This window comes from Rhinopithecus roxellana, chromosome 15 (genome assembly GCF_007565055.1).
Source record: "Rhinopithecus roxellana isolate Shanxi Qingling chromosome 15, ASM756505v1, whole genome shotgun sequence".
Lineage (NCBI taxonomy): Eukaryota > Metazoa > Chordata > Mammalia > Primates > Cercopithecidae > Rhinopithecus > Rhinopithecus roxellana.
Genome location: NC_044563.1, coordinates 54,302,225 through 54,321,071, shown reverse-complemented (window position 1 = coordinate 54,321,071; position 18,847 = coordinate 54,302,225). Strand labels below are relative to the sequence as shown.

Genomic DNA, 18,847 nt, shown 5'->3' with positions numbered 1-18,847 from the left:
ACAAAGTTGAAGAGCTCACACTTCCTGGCTTCCAAAGTTACTACACAGGTACAGTCATCAGGATTGTGTGTAGTAATGGCATATGACAGGCTGTGTCTCCCCCAGATTCATATGTTGAAGCCCTAACCCCTAATGTGACTCTATTTAGAGATAATGCCTATAGGAAGGCGTTAACTAAAGTTAATGTCATCAGGGTGGGGCCCTAATGTGATAGAACTAGTATTTTATAAGAACAGAAATAGAGAGCTCTTTCTCTTCACATGCATATGCCAAGGAGAGGCCATGCGAAGACACAGAGAGATGGCAGACATCTCCAACCCAAGGAGAAAGCCCTCACCAGACAACAGTCAGGCCAGCACCTTATCTTGGATATGCCAGCTCCAGAACTGTCAAAAATAAATTTTTGTTGTTTAAGTTACCAATCTATGATTTTTTTATAGTAGTCAGGCTGAATAACAAATAGCCATTTGGGTCAGTGGAATAGAATGGAGACTCAGATATAAACCTGTATATCTAGAGTAAATTAATTTAAAATAAAGATACCAAGACCATCTAATGGGGAAAGAATAGTCTTTGCAACAAATGATGCTGGGAAAACTGGAGCTCCACATAGAAAAGAATGAAGGTGAACCCCTAATTAATTCCATATAAATAATTCAGAATGTTTCAGATGACTACATTTGTAAGACCTGAAACTATGCAACTCTTAGAAGAAAACAAGGGTAAATCTTTAAGACTTGGATATGGCAATGGATTCTTAGAAATAACACCAAATCCACAAGCAACAAAAGGAAAAATAAATTAATAGACCTCATCAATATTAAAAACCTGTGTGCTTTACAAAAACATGTATCAAAAGTCAAGACCATCAGTCCAAATGTGGGGCTTAAGAAAGAAAATCAAGTCTGGGCACAGTTGTTCATGCTTGTAATCCCAGCACTTTTGGAGACCGAGACCAGAGGGTCACTTGAGGCTAGGAATTTGAGACCATCCTGGGAAACATAGTGAGACCCCATCTCTACAAAATTTTTTTTGTAAACTTAGCCAGACATGGTGCTGCATACCTGTAGTCCTAGCTGCTCAGGAGCCTGAGGTGGGAAAATCACTTGAGCCCAGGATTTTGAGGCTGTGGTAAGCTATGACTGTGCCATTGCACTCCAGCCTAGGCAACAGAGCAAGACCCTGAACATAAAAGAAGAAAAGAAAGTCAAAAGACAACCTACAAAATACGAAAAAATATATCCAGTAAGAGATTCATCTAGAATATGTTAAAAACATGTTGGGAGCTGAAAAGGCCAAAGGGATCGTGACCAACTCAGCATTCCGCTGGAGGCTATATGATCAAACAGCAAACTGTTTATCATGAATGCAGGATGTTGGCAAACTGATACTGCCCTGCCACCAAAAGTTTTGCTGAGGACCTCACTCCCTGGCCCTGGGATAGTTATCTGTTGAGAAATCTAGCGCCTATTGTTCAAAGAGTGCAGTCTTACAAGCCCGCCAACACCCACCCCCTACCCACCTCCATTTCTTGCTATCACTTTTGCCTGATAAATACGGAGGGCTGTGTAAAGCTCAGGGCCCTTGTCCACTAGAGGCAAGGTGCCCCCGACCCCTTCTTCCAAATACACTCTTTTGTCTCTTGACTTTTATTCCCGCATTCGCCCCCCTTTATTCAGTCCCATAGGTCCGTGTGGGTTACATAGTGGCACCCCAAACAGCAACAGGATCGGGTGCTCTACAAAAATACGTCAATAACAAAAAAAAATTGGCATTTCATCAAAGAAAATATACAAATAGCCAACAAGCAAATGAAAAGATACTCAACATCTTGATCATCAAGAAATAAATAATGAAAACTACAATGAAATAGCACTTTATGGTTGGGCACAGTGGCTCATGCCTGTAATCCCATCACTTTGGGAGACTGAGGTGGGAGAATTGATTGAGTCCAGGAGTTTGAGACCAGTCTGGGCAACATGGCGAGACCCTGTCTCTACAAAATACACACACAAAAAAAAACAAAAAAAAGGCCAGGTGTGGTGGCATGTACCTGTAGTCCCAGCTACTTGGGAAGCTGAGATGGGAGAATTGGTCGAGGCTTCAGTGAGCTGTAATCATGTCACTGCACTCCAGCCTGGGCAACAAAGCAAGACCCTGTCTCGGAAAAAAGAAAGAAAGAAAAAAATATCACTTCACACCCACAATGACGGCTTGAAATTGGCGTTGACAAGGATATGGAGAAAGCAGAACCCTCATCACTGCTGGTGGAATTGCAAAGTTGTGGATCTGCTATGTAACAGTCTGATAGCTCCTCAAAATGATAAACATAAAGTTATTTGAACCAGCAGTTCCTTTCCTAGCTATACTCAAGAGAAAGGAGCTATGTCCATGCAAAAATTTTTACATAAATGTTCATAACAAGCATTGTTTCTAATACCAAAAATTGGAGACAACCCAATGGCCATCAGCTGATTAATATAGATTCTTTGGCTACTCCTTGAAATTCTTACTTAGTAGATCTCTGTTGGAGCCTTGGTATCTGCAATCACATGATGTGATTATCATTCTGGTGTTCTGGGAACCAATCTTAATATACCCTGCTCTACCCTTACCTTCTTGATTTTACTCTCCCAAGCCATGCCTACTATGGATTATAATTTCTTCCACACAACATGAAAGAAGCAGCCGCCTTTCGCACTACTTAGGTATCTTTTTTTTTTTTTTTTCTGAGACAGGGTCTCACTCTGTCACCCAGGCTGGAGTGCAGTGGTATGATCTCGGCTCACTGCAACCTCCATCTCCCAGTTTCAAGTGATTCTCCTCCCTCAGTCTCCCCTAGTAGTTGGGATTACAGACATGTGCCACCATGCCTGGCAAATTTTTTTTTTTTTTAATAGAGATGAGGTTTCACCATGTTGGCCAGTCTGGTCTTGAACTCCTGACTTCAAGTGATCCACCCACTTTGGCCTCCCAAAAGTGCTGGGATTACAGGCATGAGCCACCTTGCGTGGCCAGGTATCTTTTTAAATCTTGTATGAAATTATGTCACTGTTCTGTTGACAAACATCTTGTGACTGCATTTTCTCTAAAGTCCAAATCTCTTGACATACCTATGATATCCACCATAACCTGAACTCAATTTACCTCTCCAGCTACATCACTCACTGTACTCTAATCACACTGACAATAGACAACTCTACTTACAAAATTATAGGTTTGGAAGTCGCAATACACAAATAACCATCAACATCATGTATTTCTGGCAAGGTTGATTTTCATATATAAATTTATTCTTTGAGTTTATAAGTTTATAAAATGAAACTTCACAAATAGAGGAACTTTTTTTTTTTTTTTTGAGATGGCGTTTCACTCTTGTTGCCCAGGCTGGAGTGCAATGGCGTGATCTCAGCTCACTGCAACCTCCGCCTCCTGGTTCTAGTGATTCTCCTGCCAGCCTCCCCAGTAGCTGGGATTACAGGCATGCGCCACCACACCAGGCTAATTTTGTATTTTTAGCAGAGGCAGGGTTTCTCTATGTTGATCAGGCTGGTCTGAAACTCCCGACCTCAGGTGGTCCGCCCGCCTTGGCCTCCCAAAATGCTGGGATTACAGGCATGAGCCACCACGCCCGGCCGTAGAGGAACTTTCATGTTTATTCTTCAAATGTTTTTCCAGTATTTTCTCATGTAGTACCCTCTGTTTTAAGAAAAAAAAAAGTCCCCCTACCCTTCAGTTCTCCCTGTATTTCCCTGTTGAAATTTTTTTTATACCCAGGCTTACAGTGATGTTGTCAAAGAAGAATTCAGTCCATTTGTGCTCTGTAACAGCAGTCCCTAACCTTTTTGACACAAGGGACCAGTATCGTGGAAGACAGTTTTTCCACAGATCGGGGCAGGGATGGTTTCAGGATGATACAAGCTCCTTATATTTATTGTGCACTTTATGTTATATATATATATGTGTGTGTGTGTGTGTGTGTGTACATATGTGTGTGTGTGTGTGTGTGTGTATATATATATATATATTTTTTTTTTTTTTTTTTGAGACAGAGTCTCACTCTGTTGCCCAGGCTGGAGTGCAGTGACGGATCTCAGATCACTGCTCTATAAGTCTTCTCAGAGTTAATCACTATTCCTGCTAATATCCCCTTGTACTTTGTTTGTACCTATTAGAATGTTTATCAATACGTAACATTAAAATTCTCTACTCACCCTGGACTTAGCACAATCTGATTTGTATTACAGTTAATTGTATATTAATATTTATCTACCATTCCGTCTAGATTTTGACCTTTCTTCTTGAAGTCATGAAATGATTCCATTTATTTTTGAGTAATTCTACCTTCCTAATTATTTATTCTGCCAGCTCTTAGCACAAAGAGTTATACATGTTAGAAGCTCAAAAATGTCTCTTGAGTAGAAATAAACTGAAAAGGCAACTGAAAGCAGATACAAACTGTAGATGAAGAAAACTACTTTTGAAACTAGTTACCACCATGTATTAAGTAAAGTCAACAGCAGAAAAAGTGTCCCATTATATGTCTTTTTTTTATGGTGCTTTAAAAGCTTATAATCCTAGACATAGTCATGCAGATTTATATATACTCCATACAGAAACCAAGATTATAAATACTAATCAATGAATAAAATGCAAATTACATATCAACAAATACAAACTCACTTAATGGTTAAGGAAGCAATGGTTTCATTCCCAACAAAGAACTAAACACTTTAGGTAGTTTTGAAGAAATGAGAAGATGCAAAGTTTCTACAGAAGTAAAAACATAATGAAGATCAGAGAATCTCTTAATTACGATTTTATTATCAAAGTGAGAAGGGCATGAGGAAACCATTACATCTTTTGTGATGAATTTCATGGAGAAAAAATTTTTTTTTTTTTTTTTTTGAGATAGAGTCATGCAATCTCGGCTCACTGCAACCTCCTCCTCCCAGGTTCAAGTGATTCTCCTGCCTCAGTCTCCTGAGTAGCTGCGATTACAAGCACATACCACCTTGTTCAGCTAATTTTTGTATTTTTGGTAGATATGGGTTTTCACCATGTTGGTTAGGCTGGTCTCGAACTCCTGACCTTTGGTGATCCACCCACCATGGCCTCCCAAAGTTCTGGGATTACAGACGTGAGCCACTGAGCCTGGCTGAGAAAATGGATTTTAAGGGTAATTCAAACGCCTAGTAAAAGACTGATTAAGTACTTGCAGAAGAATGTTTCTAGTATCAAGATAAGGAGGTATAATGGAAAGGACATAACTTTTGACATCTGGTGACTTTAGTTCCAAATCTCACCTTTACCACTCAGAAACTGTAACATTATTGATAATTAATACTACGAGTGGGATATAGAAGTTAAAAAAATGAATGTTATCTCATGAGCTACATCAGAGTAGTCCAAAGGTTATCCATATTTTTATAAAAAGAAAGAACAAAAACCTGATTTATAAGGATAAATAATTATTTCGGAGACTAGTACCTCCTTAATACATATTCTCCCCTTGAAATCTCTACTTTTAAGCTGGGCATATTGCCTGTTAGAACAGATAGATCTAGCATTCTTTGCAATTGAGTGTGACCACATGACTATATTCTGGCAAATAACATGCAAACAGAAGTATTCTCTGAAACCTTTCAGGAAATTTCTTAAAGGACACAAGACATATACCCTTTGCCCCTTCCCACTTTATCTCTGTATTCTGTTGCTTGGAACATAGATGTGATCACCAGAGCTCCATATTAAACTATGAGAGTGAAGGCCTCATCATCAAGACTGTGAGGCTGAAACCTGCAAGCCGCCGAATTCCTAGACTTTGAGATAACCACTATACCTGCCCTATGTTGACTACCTCTGGACTTTAAACTTTGTCTTATTTAAGCCACTGTGCTTTGGGGTATGTTTAACTCATGTAATGATTATGGTTTATTTTCTAAATCAGACTCATCTTCCTTGTTGATACTCCCAAAAAAGCAACAGTGACATTTTATCTACCAAAAAGTTGTTTTCCTAATACTAAATTCTATAATTTTCCTATACATTTCCTTATTTAATAATTGTTGAATCTTAAGTTGGGGTCAGGTGTGATGGCTCACACCTGTAATCCCAGTACTTTGGGAGACTGAGGTGGGCGGATCGCTTGAGGTTAGGAATTTGAGACCAGCCTGGCAAACATGGCGAAACCCTGTCTCTACCAAAAATTACAAAAATTAGCCAGGCATGGTGGCATGTACCTGTAATCCCAGCTACCAGGGAGACTGAGGCATAAGAATCATTTGGAGGTTGCAGTGAGCTGAGATCATGCCACTGCACCAGCCTGGGTGACAGAGTGAGACTCTGTCTCAAAAAAGAAAATAATAATAATAATAATAATAATAGTAAAGTTGGAGGAGAATGGCAAAGTGAATTGAAGAATACAGGCTGTAGAGTCAGACAGACTTGGATTCAAATTCTCATTTTCTCACTTATTAGCTACATAATTTGGAACAAAGTTCTTAACCACTCTCGAATCTTGATGTTGTTGAGATAATAGATCTAAAATATCTGGTACATAGTAGGTTCCCAATAAATATTCCTTTTTTTCTCAATTGAATTTTAAGATCCAGTTCAAATACTATTCCCTCAAACATATTTCTTTAATTTCCTACCTAGAAATTGCTGTAGACTGAATGTGCCCTCCAACCAACTTCATATATTGAAGCCCTAACCCTAAAAATGACTGTAGTTAGAGATAGGGTCTTCAAGGAAGTAGTTGAAATTAAATGAGGTCGTAAGAGTCAGGCCCTAATCTAATAGGATGGGTGAATTTATAAGAAGAGAAAGAGATACTAGGTGTGCCCATGCAAGCAGAAAAAGCCATGTGAGAAAACAGAAAAAGGCATCCATTTCCAAGCCAAAAAGAAAGGCCTCACCATAAACCAACCAATCCTATTGGCACCTTGATCTTGGACTTCTAGCCTCCAGAACTGTGAGAAAATAAATTTTATTGTTTAAGACACCCAATCTGTGGTACTTTGTAATGGAAGCCCTATCAGACAAAGAAATCCTCAAAACATACTCGTTATGTCTCTCCTTATATCACTTTTTTAAAGTTACTTTGGTTTTTCTTAAGAAGTTACCTTGTGGCTGGTTGTGGTGGCTCATGCCTATAATCCCAGTACTTTGGGAGGCCGAGGCGGGTGGATCACCTGAGATCGGGAGTTCGGGACCATCCTGAACAACATGGAGAAACCCCGTTTCTAAAATACAAAATTAGCCGGGCATGGTGGCGGGCGCTTGTAATCCCAGCTACTGGGGAGGCTGAGGCAGGAGAATCACTTGAACCAGGAGGCGGAGGTTGCAGTGAGCTGAGATCGCGCCATTGCACTCCAGCCTGGGCAACAAGAGCGAAACTCCATCTCAAAAAAACAAAAAAGTTACCTTGTAATTATATGTGTATGTCTTCTCTACTGTAGTATTAGATCCTCAAAAACAGGAATCATGTTTTATGAATTGTATCTTTCTTCCATAGCACCCAAAATAATATATTGAACTTCTGTGTTATTTGTTTTTGTTTCTTTGGGTTTTTTGTTTGTTTGTTTGCTTGGTTGTTTTTTGAGACATAGTCTCGCTCTGTCGCCCAGGCTGAAGTGCAGTGGCACGATCTCAGCTCACTGCAACCTTCGCCTCCCAGGTTCAAACGATTCTCCTGCCTCAGTCTACCGAGTAGCTGGGATTATAGGCGCCCGCCACCACACCCAGCTAATTTTTGTTATTTTTAGTAGAGACAGGGTTTCACCATGTTAGCCAGGCTGGTCTCTAACCCCTGACCTCGTGATCCATCCGCCTTGGCCTCCCAAAGTGCTGGGATCACAGGCGTGAGCCACTGCGCCCATTCCTTTGGGTTTTTTTGTTTTGTTTTGTTTTTTTGAGACGGAGTCGCGCTCTGTCACCCAGGCTGGAGTGCAGTGGTGCGATCTTGGCTCATTGCTACCTCTGCCTCCTGCCTCAGCATCCCGGGTAGATGGGACTACAGGTGTGCATCACTACGCCTGGCTAATTTTTGTATTTTTAGTAGAGACAGGTTTTCACCCTGTTGGCCAGGCTGATCTTGAACTCTTGACCTCAAGTGATCCACCTGCTTTGGCCATCCAAAGTGCTGGGATTACAGGCACAAGCCACCACGCCCAGCCCTCTGGTACTTACTTTTTTAGATGGACATTCAGAAATCGAGGCTGGGCACAGTGGCTCATCCCTGTAATCCGAGCCCTTTGGGAGGCTGAGGAAAGAAGATAGATTGCTTGAGCCCAGGATTTGGAGACCAACATGGGCAACATAGTGAGAACCTGGCTCTTAAAAAAAATAAAAATAAAAATTACAAAATTAGCTGGACGTGGTGGCACACACCTCTAGTTCCAGCTAGGAACTAGCCAGGGGTGGGAAGATCACTGGAGCCCAGGGGCTTGAGGTTGCAGTGAGCTAAGACTCATGCTACTGCCTCTTTGATATTAATAATAAGTTGAACTTGCAAAAATGGGTTCTTAGTTGTTAATGTTAATCAGAAGTAAGACTTTCTAATCGTCTTTATATGGAGATTAAATATGGTTAAGGAGATACATATAGGTGCCAAATTGACAAGAGGTAGACTGTGACTGTTAGTTTTATGTGTCAACGTGGTAAAGTTATAGTATGCAGTTATTTAACCAAATACTAATCTAAGTGTTGCTGTGAACATACCTTGTAGATATGGTTAACATCTACAGTCAGTAGACTAGTGTATATATGAGATTATCCTTGATACACTGAGTTGGCCTCTTCCAATCAGTTTAAAGTCCAAACAAAACTGATGTTTCCGTAAAGAAGAAGAAATACTGCCTCAGTACCATAAGAACTCTTGCCCAACAGTGAGCAGCTTATCAGTATTATCTACACATTTTACACTTGCCAGCTTCCAAAATTTTGTGAGCCACTTTTTTTAAACAAGTCTGTCAATATTTATAGTCATCTGCTTCTGTTTCTCTTGATAACCCTGACTGATACAAGTACCTTTTACTTACTGTGCTTACCAGTTCTAGAATTTCCATTTTATTCCTTTTTGAAATGTTTCCTTGAGATTCTGTATTTGCTGAGTCATTGTTACCATATTTTTGTTTATTTCTCTGTGCTTTATTTCCCTTACAATACTTTCTTTGAAGTCTTTGCTAAATGTCAGACTTCTGGGAATACTCAATTACTCAGATACAGTTTATTTTTTAATTAAGTAATTAATTTTTGGAGACAGGGTCTTGCTCAGTCACCCAGGCTGGAGTATAATGGCAAGATCATTGCACACTGCAACCTCAAACTCAAGGGCTCAAGTGATCCTCCTGCCTCAGCCTCCTGAGTAGCTAGCACTATAGGTGCAAGCCACCACACCTGGCCTTTTTTTTTTTTTTTTTTTAAGAAACCAGGTCTCCACCATTCTGGCTAACATGGTGAAACCCCGTCTCTACTAAAAATACAAAAAATTAGCCGGGCATGATGGCAGGTGCCTGTAGTCTCTGCTACTCAGGAGGCAGGAGAATGGCATGAACCCGGGAGGTGGACCTTGCAGTGAGCTGAGATCGCGCCACTGTACTCCAGCCTGGGCGACAAAGCAAGACTCTGTCTCAAAAAAAAAAAAAAAAAAAGAAACTGGGTCTCCCAATAGGAATGCTTTTACACTATTGGTGGGAATGTAAATTAGTTCAACCTTTTTGGAAAACAGTGGGGCGATTCCTCAAAGACCTAGAACTAGAAATCCCATTTGACCCAGCAATCCCATTACTGGGTATATGCCCAGAGGAATATAAATCATTCTGTTATGAAGATAAATGCACGCTTATATTCATTGCAGCACTGTTTACAATAGCAAAGACATGGAATGAATCCATATGCCCATCAGTGATAGACTGGATAAAGAAAATGTGGTACATATACACCATGGTATAGTATGCAACCATAAAAGGGAACAAGATCATGTCCTTTGCAGGGACACGGATGGAGCTGGAAGCTGTTATCCTCAGCAGACTAACACAGGAACAGAAAACTGAACACCACATGTTCTCACTTGTAAGTGGGAGCTGAACAAAGAGCACATGGACACAGGGAGGGGAAAAACACACTGGGGCTTGCTGGTGGGGGTCATAGGGAGGGAGAGCATCGGGATAAATAGCTAATCCATGTGGGGCTTAACAGCTAGGTGATGGGTTGATAGGTGCAGCAAACTACCATGGCACACGTGTACCTATGTAACGAACCTGCATGTCTTACACATGTATCCTGGAACTTAAAAAAGATGTTACATACATATAACAATTTCCAAGGTATCGGAAAGCAAAAAAGCAAAATAAAGACCAGGGTTGATAGCATGTTATCATTTGTGTAATATTAGAGTATGGAGAGGGGGACTGTACACACACAAACACAGCACCCAGAGATTTGAATGATTAATGCACAATATACCTTTGAAAAGAAACATGAAAACTAGGTATCTGGGGTTCATGGGAGCAAGGAAACTTTCACTCTGTACTGTTTAGTACCTTTTGAATTTAAAAGTGTCTTTAGGCCAGGCGCAGGGGCTCACGTCTGTATTCCTAGCACTTTGGGAGGCCAAGGCAGGTGGATCACCTGAGGTCAGGAGACCGAGACCAGCCTGGCCGACATAGTGAAACCCTGTCTCCACCAAAAATAGAAAAATTAGCCAGGCATGGTAGTGCACGCCTGTAATACCAGCTACTTGGGAGGCTGAGACAGGATAATCACTTGAACCCCAGAGGTAGAAGTTGCAGTGAGCCAAGATTGCACCACTGCACTCCAGCCTGGGCAAACAGAGCCAGACTCCATCTCAAAAAAAAAAAAAAAAAAGTGTTTAATGTATTTCTATTAGAAAAATAAAATTCTAGTAAAAACATAAAAGAAACTGGGTATCTCTGTGTTGCTGAGGCTGGTCTTGAAATTCTGGCCTCAAGTGAAACTCCCACCTCCCACCTTGGCCCCCCAATGTGCTGGGATTACAGGCATGAGCCACCACACCCAGCCCCAGATAACAGTTTCAGTTTACTGAGTGTGGGTCATAGTTTTTGTTTATTTGCATGCCTTGTAATTTGTTGTTGAAAAGTGATATTTTAGATAATATATTGTAGGAAAGTCTGGATGGCATCCAGCCTGGGGAAACAACTTTTCCCCTTGAAAGTTGTTCTTTGTTTGTGTGTGTGGGTTTAGCTGTTTGCCTATACTAAGTGTCTTAATCCATTTTGTGCTCCTATAACCGAATACCTGAAACTGGGTAATTTATAATTTATAATGAAAATAAATTTTTGTCTCTCAATTCTGGAGGCTGGGAAGTCCAAGATCAATTGGCTCTCATCTGGTGAGAGTCTTCTTGCTGCATCATCCTATGGTGGAAGTCATCACATGGTGGAAGCTCAAAGAGAGGGCCATACTCATCCTTTTATAATGAACCTACCACTCCTGCAATAACAGCATAATCCATTCATGAGGGCGGAACCCTCATGGCCTAATCAGCTCTTAAAGATCCCACCTCTTAATGTTGTTATAATGGCAGTTACTTTTAAACATGAGTTTGGAAGGGTGCAGACATGCAAACCATAGCACTAAACTAAATCTATGAATTCTCCCATGCAATATGTGTCTACTGAAGTCTCTGTTCTGTTAGGGTTTTTTCTTTGATTTTATTCTTAAACCCAGTTTCCCAAGGTTCTCTTTGGTGTATATATAGCTTAGTGTTCAGCCAAACATTAATTAAACATTTGGCTCCAACACTAAGAGCCAGTAAGACTTTCTCTCTCTACTAATGGATCACTGTGTGTACTGGGGAGTGCGTGCAAAGTCCAGCTGTTGTATGTCTTCACTGGCTTTTACATTCTGCAAGGCCCTCTTGAACCTTCTTGCTTATCCACTGTGTGTGTGCTCAGGATCCATCAGCCCAGAATGTTTGGGTGTCTTGGGTATATCTTCCAAGTCTTTGATGCAAATCCTTGCAGCCTCTGGTCCACTTGGGATATGTAGAGAGCTTATAAAACCCCCTATGGCTGTGTCATCCCTGGGAAATTCCTGTTAAATCCCACCTAGTTTGCCAATCCATTGCTTGCCCTAAACAAAAGGCAACATAAGGCTAGCAGAGCTACCTTCTATCCATGTTTGCTTGCCACTGAGATCACCTGTTTAAACTGATAATGGCTCTAAGTGAAGTAAGCCTATTTTGGCCATGGCGGCAAGGCTGTTCATTTTCATGTCCTGCCCCAACCTACTTGAACTTCACTTACAACAGAACTGGAGTGGTGGAATGGGAGTCGTTCCAGGCAAGAACAACAAAAAAATCGGCCGGGCGCGGTGGCTCAAGCCTGTAATCCCAGCACTTTGGGAGGCCGAGATGGGCGGATCACGAGGTCAGGAGATCGAGACCATCCTGGCTAACGCGGTGAAACCCCGTCTCTACTAAAAAATACAAAAAAAAAAAAACTAGCTGGGCGAGGTGGCAGGCACCTGTAGTCCCAGCTACTCGGGAGGCTGAGGCAGGAGAATAGCGTGAACCCGGGAGGCGGAGCTTGCAGTGAGCTGAGATCCGGCCACTGCACTCCAGCCTGGGCGACAGAGCGAGACTCCGTCTCAAAAAAAAAAAAAAAAAAAAAAAAAAAACAAAAAAATTGTTGTTCTTACCTGAAATTCAGTGATCTTCATGAATAAGCATTTCTCTGATTGTGGTATATGCCTTTAATTTTATTTCTAGAGTGACAAATTTTTGGTTTTGACAGTTTTTTTTTACCTTTATAGTTTCTTCTTGGGAAGAGAATGTGTCAACCTCACTCCATCATGCTGAAGTAAATCTTCATCTCTTAATTTTATCTCTCAAAAATATCCTGAGGATTCCCTCTGGAGTCTGATAAGTAATTGTAGTATCTGGTTTCTATGGTTGGATGATTCAGGATTCCAAGAATAATAGTTACTTTTTAGATCTCTAAAGAAGAAGTGACAACCACATGAATGAAAAGATGCTTCTTAAATCATGGAGAATTGGGGCTTACTATCACTGTATTTTGAAACTGTTTCAGCCTTACTTTATAACTGATTTAGTATATTTTTCTTTTAATTTCAGATTTCAGTGAAGTTCCTTATGACTTCCCCTGAAATTGCTTCCTTATCATGGGGGCAAATGAAAATAAAAGGCTCTAATACAACCTATAAGGACTGCAAAGTATGGCCAGGGGGCAGTCGGACTTGGGATTGGAGAGAAACAGGAACTGAGGTAAGATATTAGTCTTTGGTTGACACTACATGAGGCTGGCCAAGTGATTTCCAACCTCTTAAGCTGCAATGACTAAGTAAAAAACTATTTCTCTTGTGTATTTTTGAGCTGTAGTTAATATACCATTAAATTCACCCTTTTAAAGTATGCAATTCAATGGACTTCTTAGATTCAATGCCCCTGTAGTGACATTATAGTGACTTATATTCATAAACTTGTACAACAGTTACCACTGTTAGTTCCAGAATATATTTATCACCTCAGAAAGGAACCACATAACCACTACCAGTCAGTGCCCATTCACTACCACCCCAAGCCCCTAGCAATGATTAATCTACTTTCTGTTGTTATAGATATGCCTATTCTGGATATTTTCTATAAATGACATCATTCAAATATCTTAGGTGTGTTCCTAGGAGTGAATTTCTGGGTTATATAGTGTTTAACCTTTTGAGGTACTGCCAGGCTATCTTCCAAGGCACCTGCACCATTTTACATCTCCACTAGGAATATAGGAAGGTTCTAGTTTTTCCACATTCCTCCTCAACACATTGTTCTTTTCATTGTTTTGTTTTTATTAGAACTGTCCTATTAGGTGTGAAGTATTGTTCTCATTGTGGTTTTGATTTGCCTTTCCCTACATTTCCTCAAGGATTCCCAGTGTGCCATGCCCAAGGTAGAGCCTCATTTCCATGAGTATAAGTTGGGCAAAACAAGGGAGCCTCTACCTTTTGACCCCACTCACCTGGGATGTAGCCTCAACAACAGAAAGATGGGGGCAGGATGAGAGGCACTAAAGTCCTGCTCCTTCTGGGAAGGAAGCCTTCCAGCTAGATGCTGAGGGGAGAAAGGGTCTTCTGTTCTTGGCTACAGCAGTCTGGAGAGTAGTCTGTGCCTCACAATGGGGATGGGGCAGGGAGGCATTTATCTTGATGCCTCCACTGTACATGTGCACAGATTCTTACCTGTCTTACCAAATATCTCAATGAGTTCTGGCTTCTGTAAAAAAATTGTCACAGACTGAGTGCCTTAAACAATAAACATTTATTTCTCACAGTTCTGGAGACTGAAAGTGTGAGATTAGGATGCCAGCATGGTCAGGTTCTGGTCCTTGTATTAGTTTGTTTTCACACTGCTGATAAAGACATAACCGAGACTGGGGAGAAAAAGAGGTTTAATGGACTTACAGTTCCACATGACTGGGGAGGACTCACAATCATGGCAGAAGGCAAGGAGGAGCAAGTCACACCTTACATGGATGGTGGCAGGCAAAGAGAGCTTGTGCAGAGAAACTCTTCGTTTTTAAAATCATTAGATCTCATGAGACTCATTCACTATCACGAGAGCAGCACAGGAAAGACCCACTCCCATAATTCAATCACCTCCCACTGAGTTCCTCCCACAACATGCAGGAATTGTGGGAGTTACAATTCAAGATGAGATTTGGGTGGGGAAACAGCCAAACCATATCAGCCCTCTTCCAGTTTGTAGACAGCCAACTTCTCTTGGTATCCTTACGTGGTGGAAAAAGAGGTAGCTAGCTTTTGAGCTTCTCATAAGGGCACTCATCTCATTCATGAGGGCTCCACCCTTAGGACCCAGTTACCTCCTGTAGGTCCCACCTCTAAATGATATCACATTGGGATTAGAGTTTCAATGTATACATTTTTTTTTTTTTTTTTTTTTTGAGAAGGAGTCTCACTCTGTCACCCAGGCTGGAGTGCAGTGGCCAGATCTCAGCTCACTGCAAACTCCGCCTCCCGGGTTTACGCCATTCTCCTGCCTCAGCCTCCCGAGTAGCTGGGACTACAGGCGCCCGCCACCTCGCCCGGCTAGTTTTTTGTATTTTTTAGTAGAGACGGGGTTTCACCGTGTTAGCCAGGATGGTCTCGATCTCCTGACCTCGTGATCCGCCCGCCTCGGCCTCCCAAAGTGCTGGGATTACAGGCTTGAGCCACCGCGCCTGGCCTCAATGTATACATTTTTAAGGGGCAATCATATTAAGTCCATTGCAGCAATTTTTTTTTTTTACAGTTTTTTTCTTTCTTTCTTTCTTTCTTTTTCTTTTTTTTTTTTTTTGGAGACAGTCTCCCTCTGTCGTCCAGGCTAGAGTACAGTGGTGAGATCATGGCTCACTGCAGTTTACACCACCTGGACGAAAGGGATCTTCCTCCCTCAGCCACCTGAGTAGCAAGGACCACAGGCATGCAATCACACCTGGCTTATTATTTTAGTTTTTATAGAGATGAGGTCTTACTACATTGCCCAGGCTGATCTTGAACTCCTGACCCCAAGAAATCCTCTCACCTTGGCCTCCCAAAATGCTGAGATTACAGGCATGAGCCGTCATGCCCAGCCAAATTTTCTTGAATACACGTTTATTCATTGGGTATTTGCTCTTAGGACCATTTCCAGAGGCTTTAGGGGTTTTGTTGTTGTTGTTTTGGTGAGTTCTTGGCTTGAGTTTTTCTTTGTTGTTATTATTAATAATTTTCACATAGGAGTGAGTCAGTGGAGCTCCTCATGATGTAATGATGGAAGTAGATCCTTCGTTTTTGAAGAATAGTTTGTTGGATATAGATTTCTTGATCAATAGTCTTTTTCTTTTCAATATGCCATCCCACCACCTTTTGGCTTCATTGGTTTCTAATGATAAATCAACCATTAGCATTATTAGAGCTCCCTTGGACTTGTTGAGTTGCTTCTTTCTAACTGCTTTCAAAACACATCATAGTAATTTAACTATGATATGTCTAGGTATGGATTATCTTTGAGTTTGTCCTACTTGGAATTTATTGAGCTTCATGAAGATGTAGATTATCGTTTTTTTAAATCAAATTTGGGGGAGTTTAGAGCCATTATTTCTTCAAGTATTCTTTCTACTCCTCTCTCCCTTTTCTTGTGACTCCCATTATGAATATATTGGTAGGCATTAGGGTGTCCTACAGGTCTCTGAGTCTGTATTCTTTGTCTTCATTTTTTTTTCTTTTCTTTGTCTTAGACTGGATAATTTCAATTGACCTATTTTCAATTTTGTTGATTCTTATCTGCTATTGAGCCTCTGTAGTGACATTTTTATTTCCATCATTATACTTTCTAACTCCAGAATTTCTTTTACTTTTTTTTTTTTTGGCGGGGGATAGACTATTGCTCTGTCGCCACAGCTGGAGTGCCATGGCACAATTTCGTCTCACTGCAACCTCCGCCCTGCCTCAGTCTCCTGTGTAGCTGGGATTACAGGTGCGCTCCACCATGCCCAGCTCTTTCTGTATATTTAGTAGAGACAGAGTTTTACCATGTTGGCCAGGCTGGTCTCAAATTCCTGACCTCAAATGATCCACCCACTTCGGCCTCCCAAAGTGCTGGGTTTATAGGCGTGAGCCACCACACCTGGCCCAGAATTTCTGTTTGGTTGTTTTTAACAATTTATATTTCTTTATTGATATTTTTTATTTGGTAAGATATTGTTATACTTTCCTTTAGTTCTTTTGAACAGTGTTTCCTTTAGCTCCTATTACATATTTAAAATCACTGATTTAGAGTCTTTCTCTTTAAGTCCAATGTCGGGGCTTCCTCTGGGATAGTTTCTACTGTCTGCTTCCCCCAATCCCCATATGGACCTGCCTTTCTGTTTCTTTCTGTATGTCTTTCTTTGTTGTTTTGTTTATATTTCTCAATTTTTTTGTTGAGAACTGGACATTTACATAATATAATGTGGCAACACTGGAAATCAACTCCCCCTTCTGATTCTGAGGGTTTGTTGTTGCTATTTTTTGCAGTTATTTGTTCCTATGTGGTTCTGTAAAGTCTATAAAGTCTGTATTCTTTGTTTGTGGCTCATTTACCTTACTGATGAGCTAATGATTTGACTGAGACTTCTTTACATTGCTGGAATCAGGTGTTTAGATTTACCCATGTGTCTACCAGTTGCCTTTCTTATTATTCCTTTTTGTAATTTAGATCTTTTGAGGTCAATTTCTTCTTTTAGAAAAATCAGTATCCAGCTGGGCGTGGTAGTTCACGCCTATGATCACAGTACTTTGGGAGGCCAAGGCGGGTAGCTCAGGATTGATACCATCCTGGCCAACATGGTGAAACCCCGTTGTCTCCTCAACTTTGGGAGGCCGAGGCGGGCGCATCACCTGAGGTCGGGAGTTTGAGACCAGCCTGACCAACACGGAGAAACCCCGTCTCTACTAACAGTGCAAAATTAGCCAGGTGTGGTGGCGCATGCCTGTAATCGCAGCTACTTGGGAGGCTGAGGCAGGAGAATCGCTTGAACCCAGGAGGTGCAGGTTGCAGCGAGCCAAGATCGCGCCATTGCACTCCATCCTGGGCAACAAGAATGAAACTCTGTCTCAAAAAAAGAAATTAGTATCCTTTAGAAGTTCTTTCAATAAGGATTTCTTGGTGATCTCTCCCAGTTTTTATTTGTCTGAAAAAGTCCTCGTTTTTTAATTCTAATTTGTCTTGTATTCTAAGTTGACAATTTTTTTTTAGAACTTTATTTGTAGGAATCCTGAATAATCAGACTATGCCATTTGAGATCTGTCCCATAAAGGAAGATTCATATTTGCTTCTTTTCTGTATCCTGTGTTACTCTCAAACTGGGATCACTTTTTTTTTTTTTTTTTTTTGGAGACGGAATCTCGCTCTGTCACCCAGGCTGGAGTACAGTGGCACGATCTCGGCTCACTGCAAGCTCCACCTCCCGGGTTCACGCCATTCTCGTGCCTCAGCCTCCCCAGTAGCTGGGGCTACAGGCTCCTGCCACAACGCCCGGCTAATTTTTTTGTATTTTTAGTAGAGACGGGGTTCCACCATGTTCACTAGGATGGTCTCGATCTTCTGACCTTGTGATCCGCCCGCCTCCGCCTCCCAAAGTGCTGGGATTACAGGCGTGAGCCACCGCGCCCGGCCCTTCAATCTGGGATCACTTTTAATTTTTTTTTTTTTTTTTGAGACAGAGTCTCGCTCTGTGGCCCAGGCTGGAATGCAGTGATGCGATCTCTGGTCACTGCAAGCTCCACCTTCCAGGTTCACGCCATTCTCCTGCCTCAGTCTCCAGAGTAGCTGGGACTACAGGCGCCCACCACCATATCCAGCTAATTTTTTTGTATTTTTAGTAGAGACAGGGTTTCACCGTGTTAGCCAGGATAGTCTCGATTTCCTGACCTTGTGATCCGCCCACCTCAGCCTCCCAAAGTGCTGGGATTACAGGCATGAGCCACCACGCCAGGACCACTTTTAATGTTTTTTGACTGACGGCTTCCAAAACTAGGCTGATAGTGTAAATTTGAGCCCCAAACTGACGTGTGAGCAGGTTTGTGGTTATAAATTATCAGGGAAGACATTTTTCCCCTCTAGCGCCATGACTGAGCAGAAAGCTTTCCTCATCTTTTTCATTTGCCAAGGGGTGAAATTTTTGGGTCTCAGAATGTGTGTAAAATGGAAGACTCTGAGAATGGCAGTGCCTCAGGGTAACTTTAATATCAGTTCACCATTTTGATTTCCAACTCCCCCTTCACTTTGGCCTCTGGGAATTTCCCTTTCCTTTCTGCAAGCTCAGTTACG

At 41.4% G+C, this 18,847-nt stretch overlaps 1 protein-coding gene across 3 annotated transcripts in view; it reads left to right on the top strand.

Moving 5' to 3' along the window:
* The window catches only part of AAMDC (adipogenesis associated Mth938 domain containing), a 54,840-nt gene that overhangs the window by 8,196 nt on the left and 27,797 nt on the right, over positions 1-18,847 (top strand). For all 3 annotated transcript variants that reach the window (XM_010365779.2, XM_030918246.1, XM_010365780.2), the window contains exon 2: positions 13,124-13,273. In XM_010365779.2, coding sequence (XP_010364081.1) covers positions 13,142-13,273 — 132 coding nt within the window. In that variant the 5' untranslated portion in view covers positions 13,124-13,141. The remainder of the gene's footprint in view (positions 1-13,123; positions 13,274-18,847) is intronic.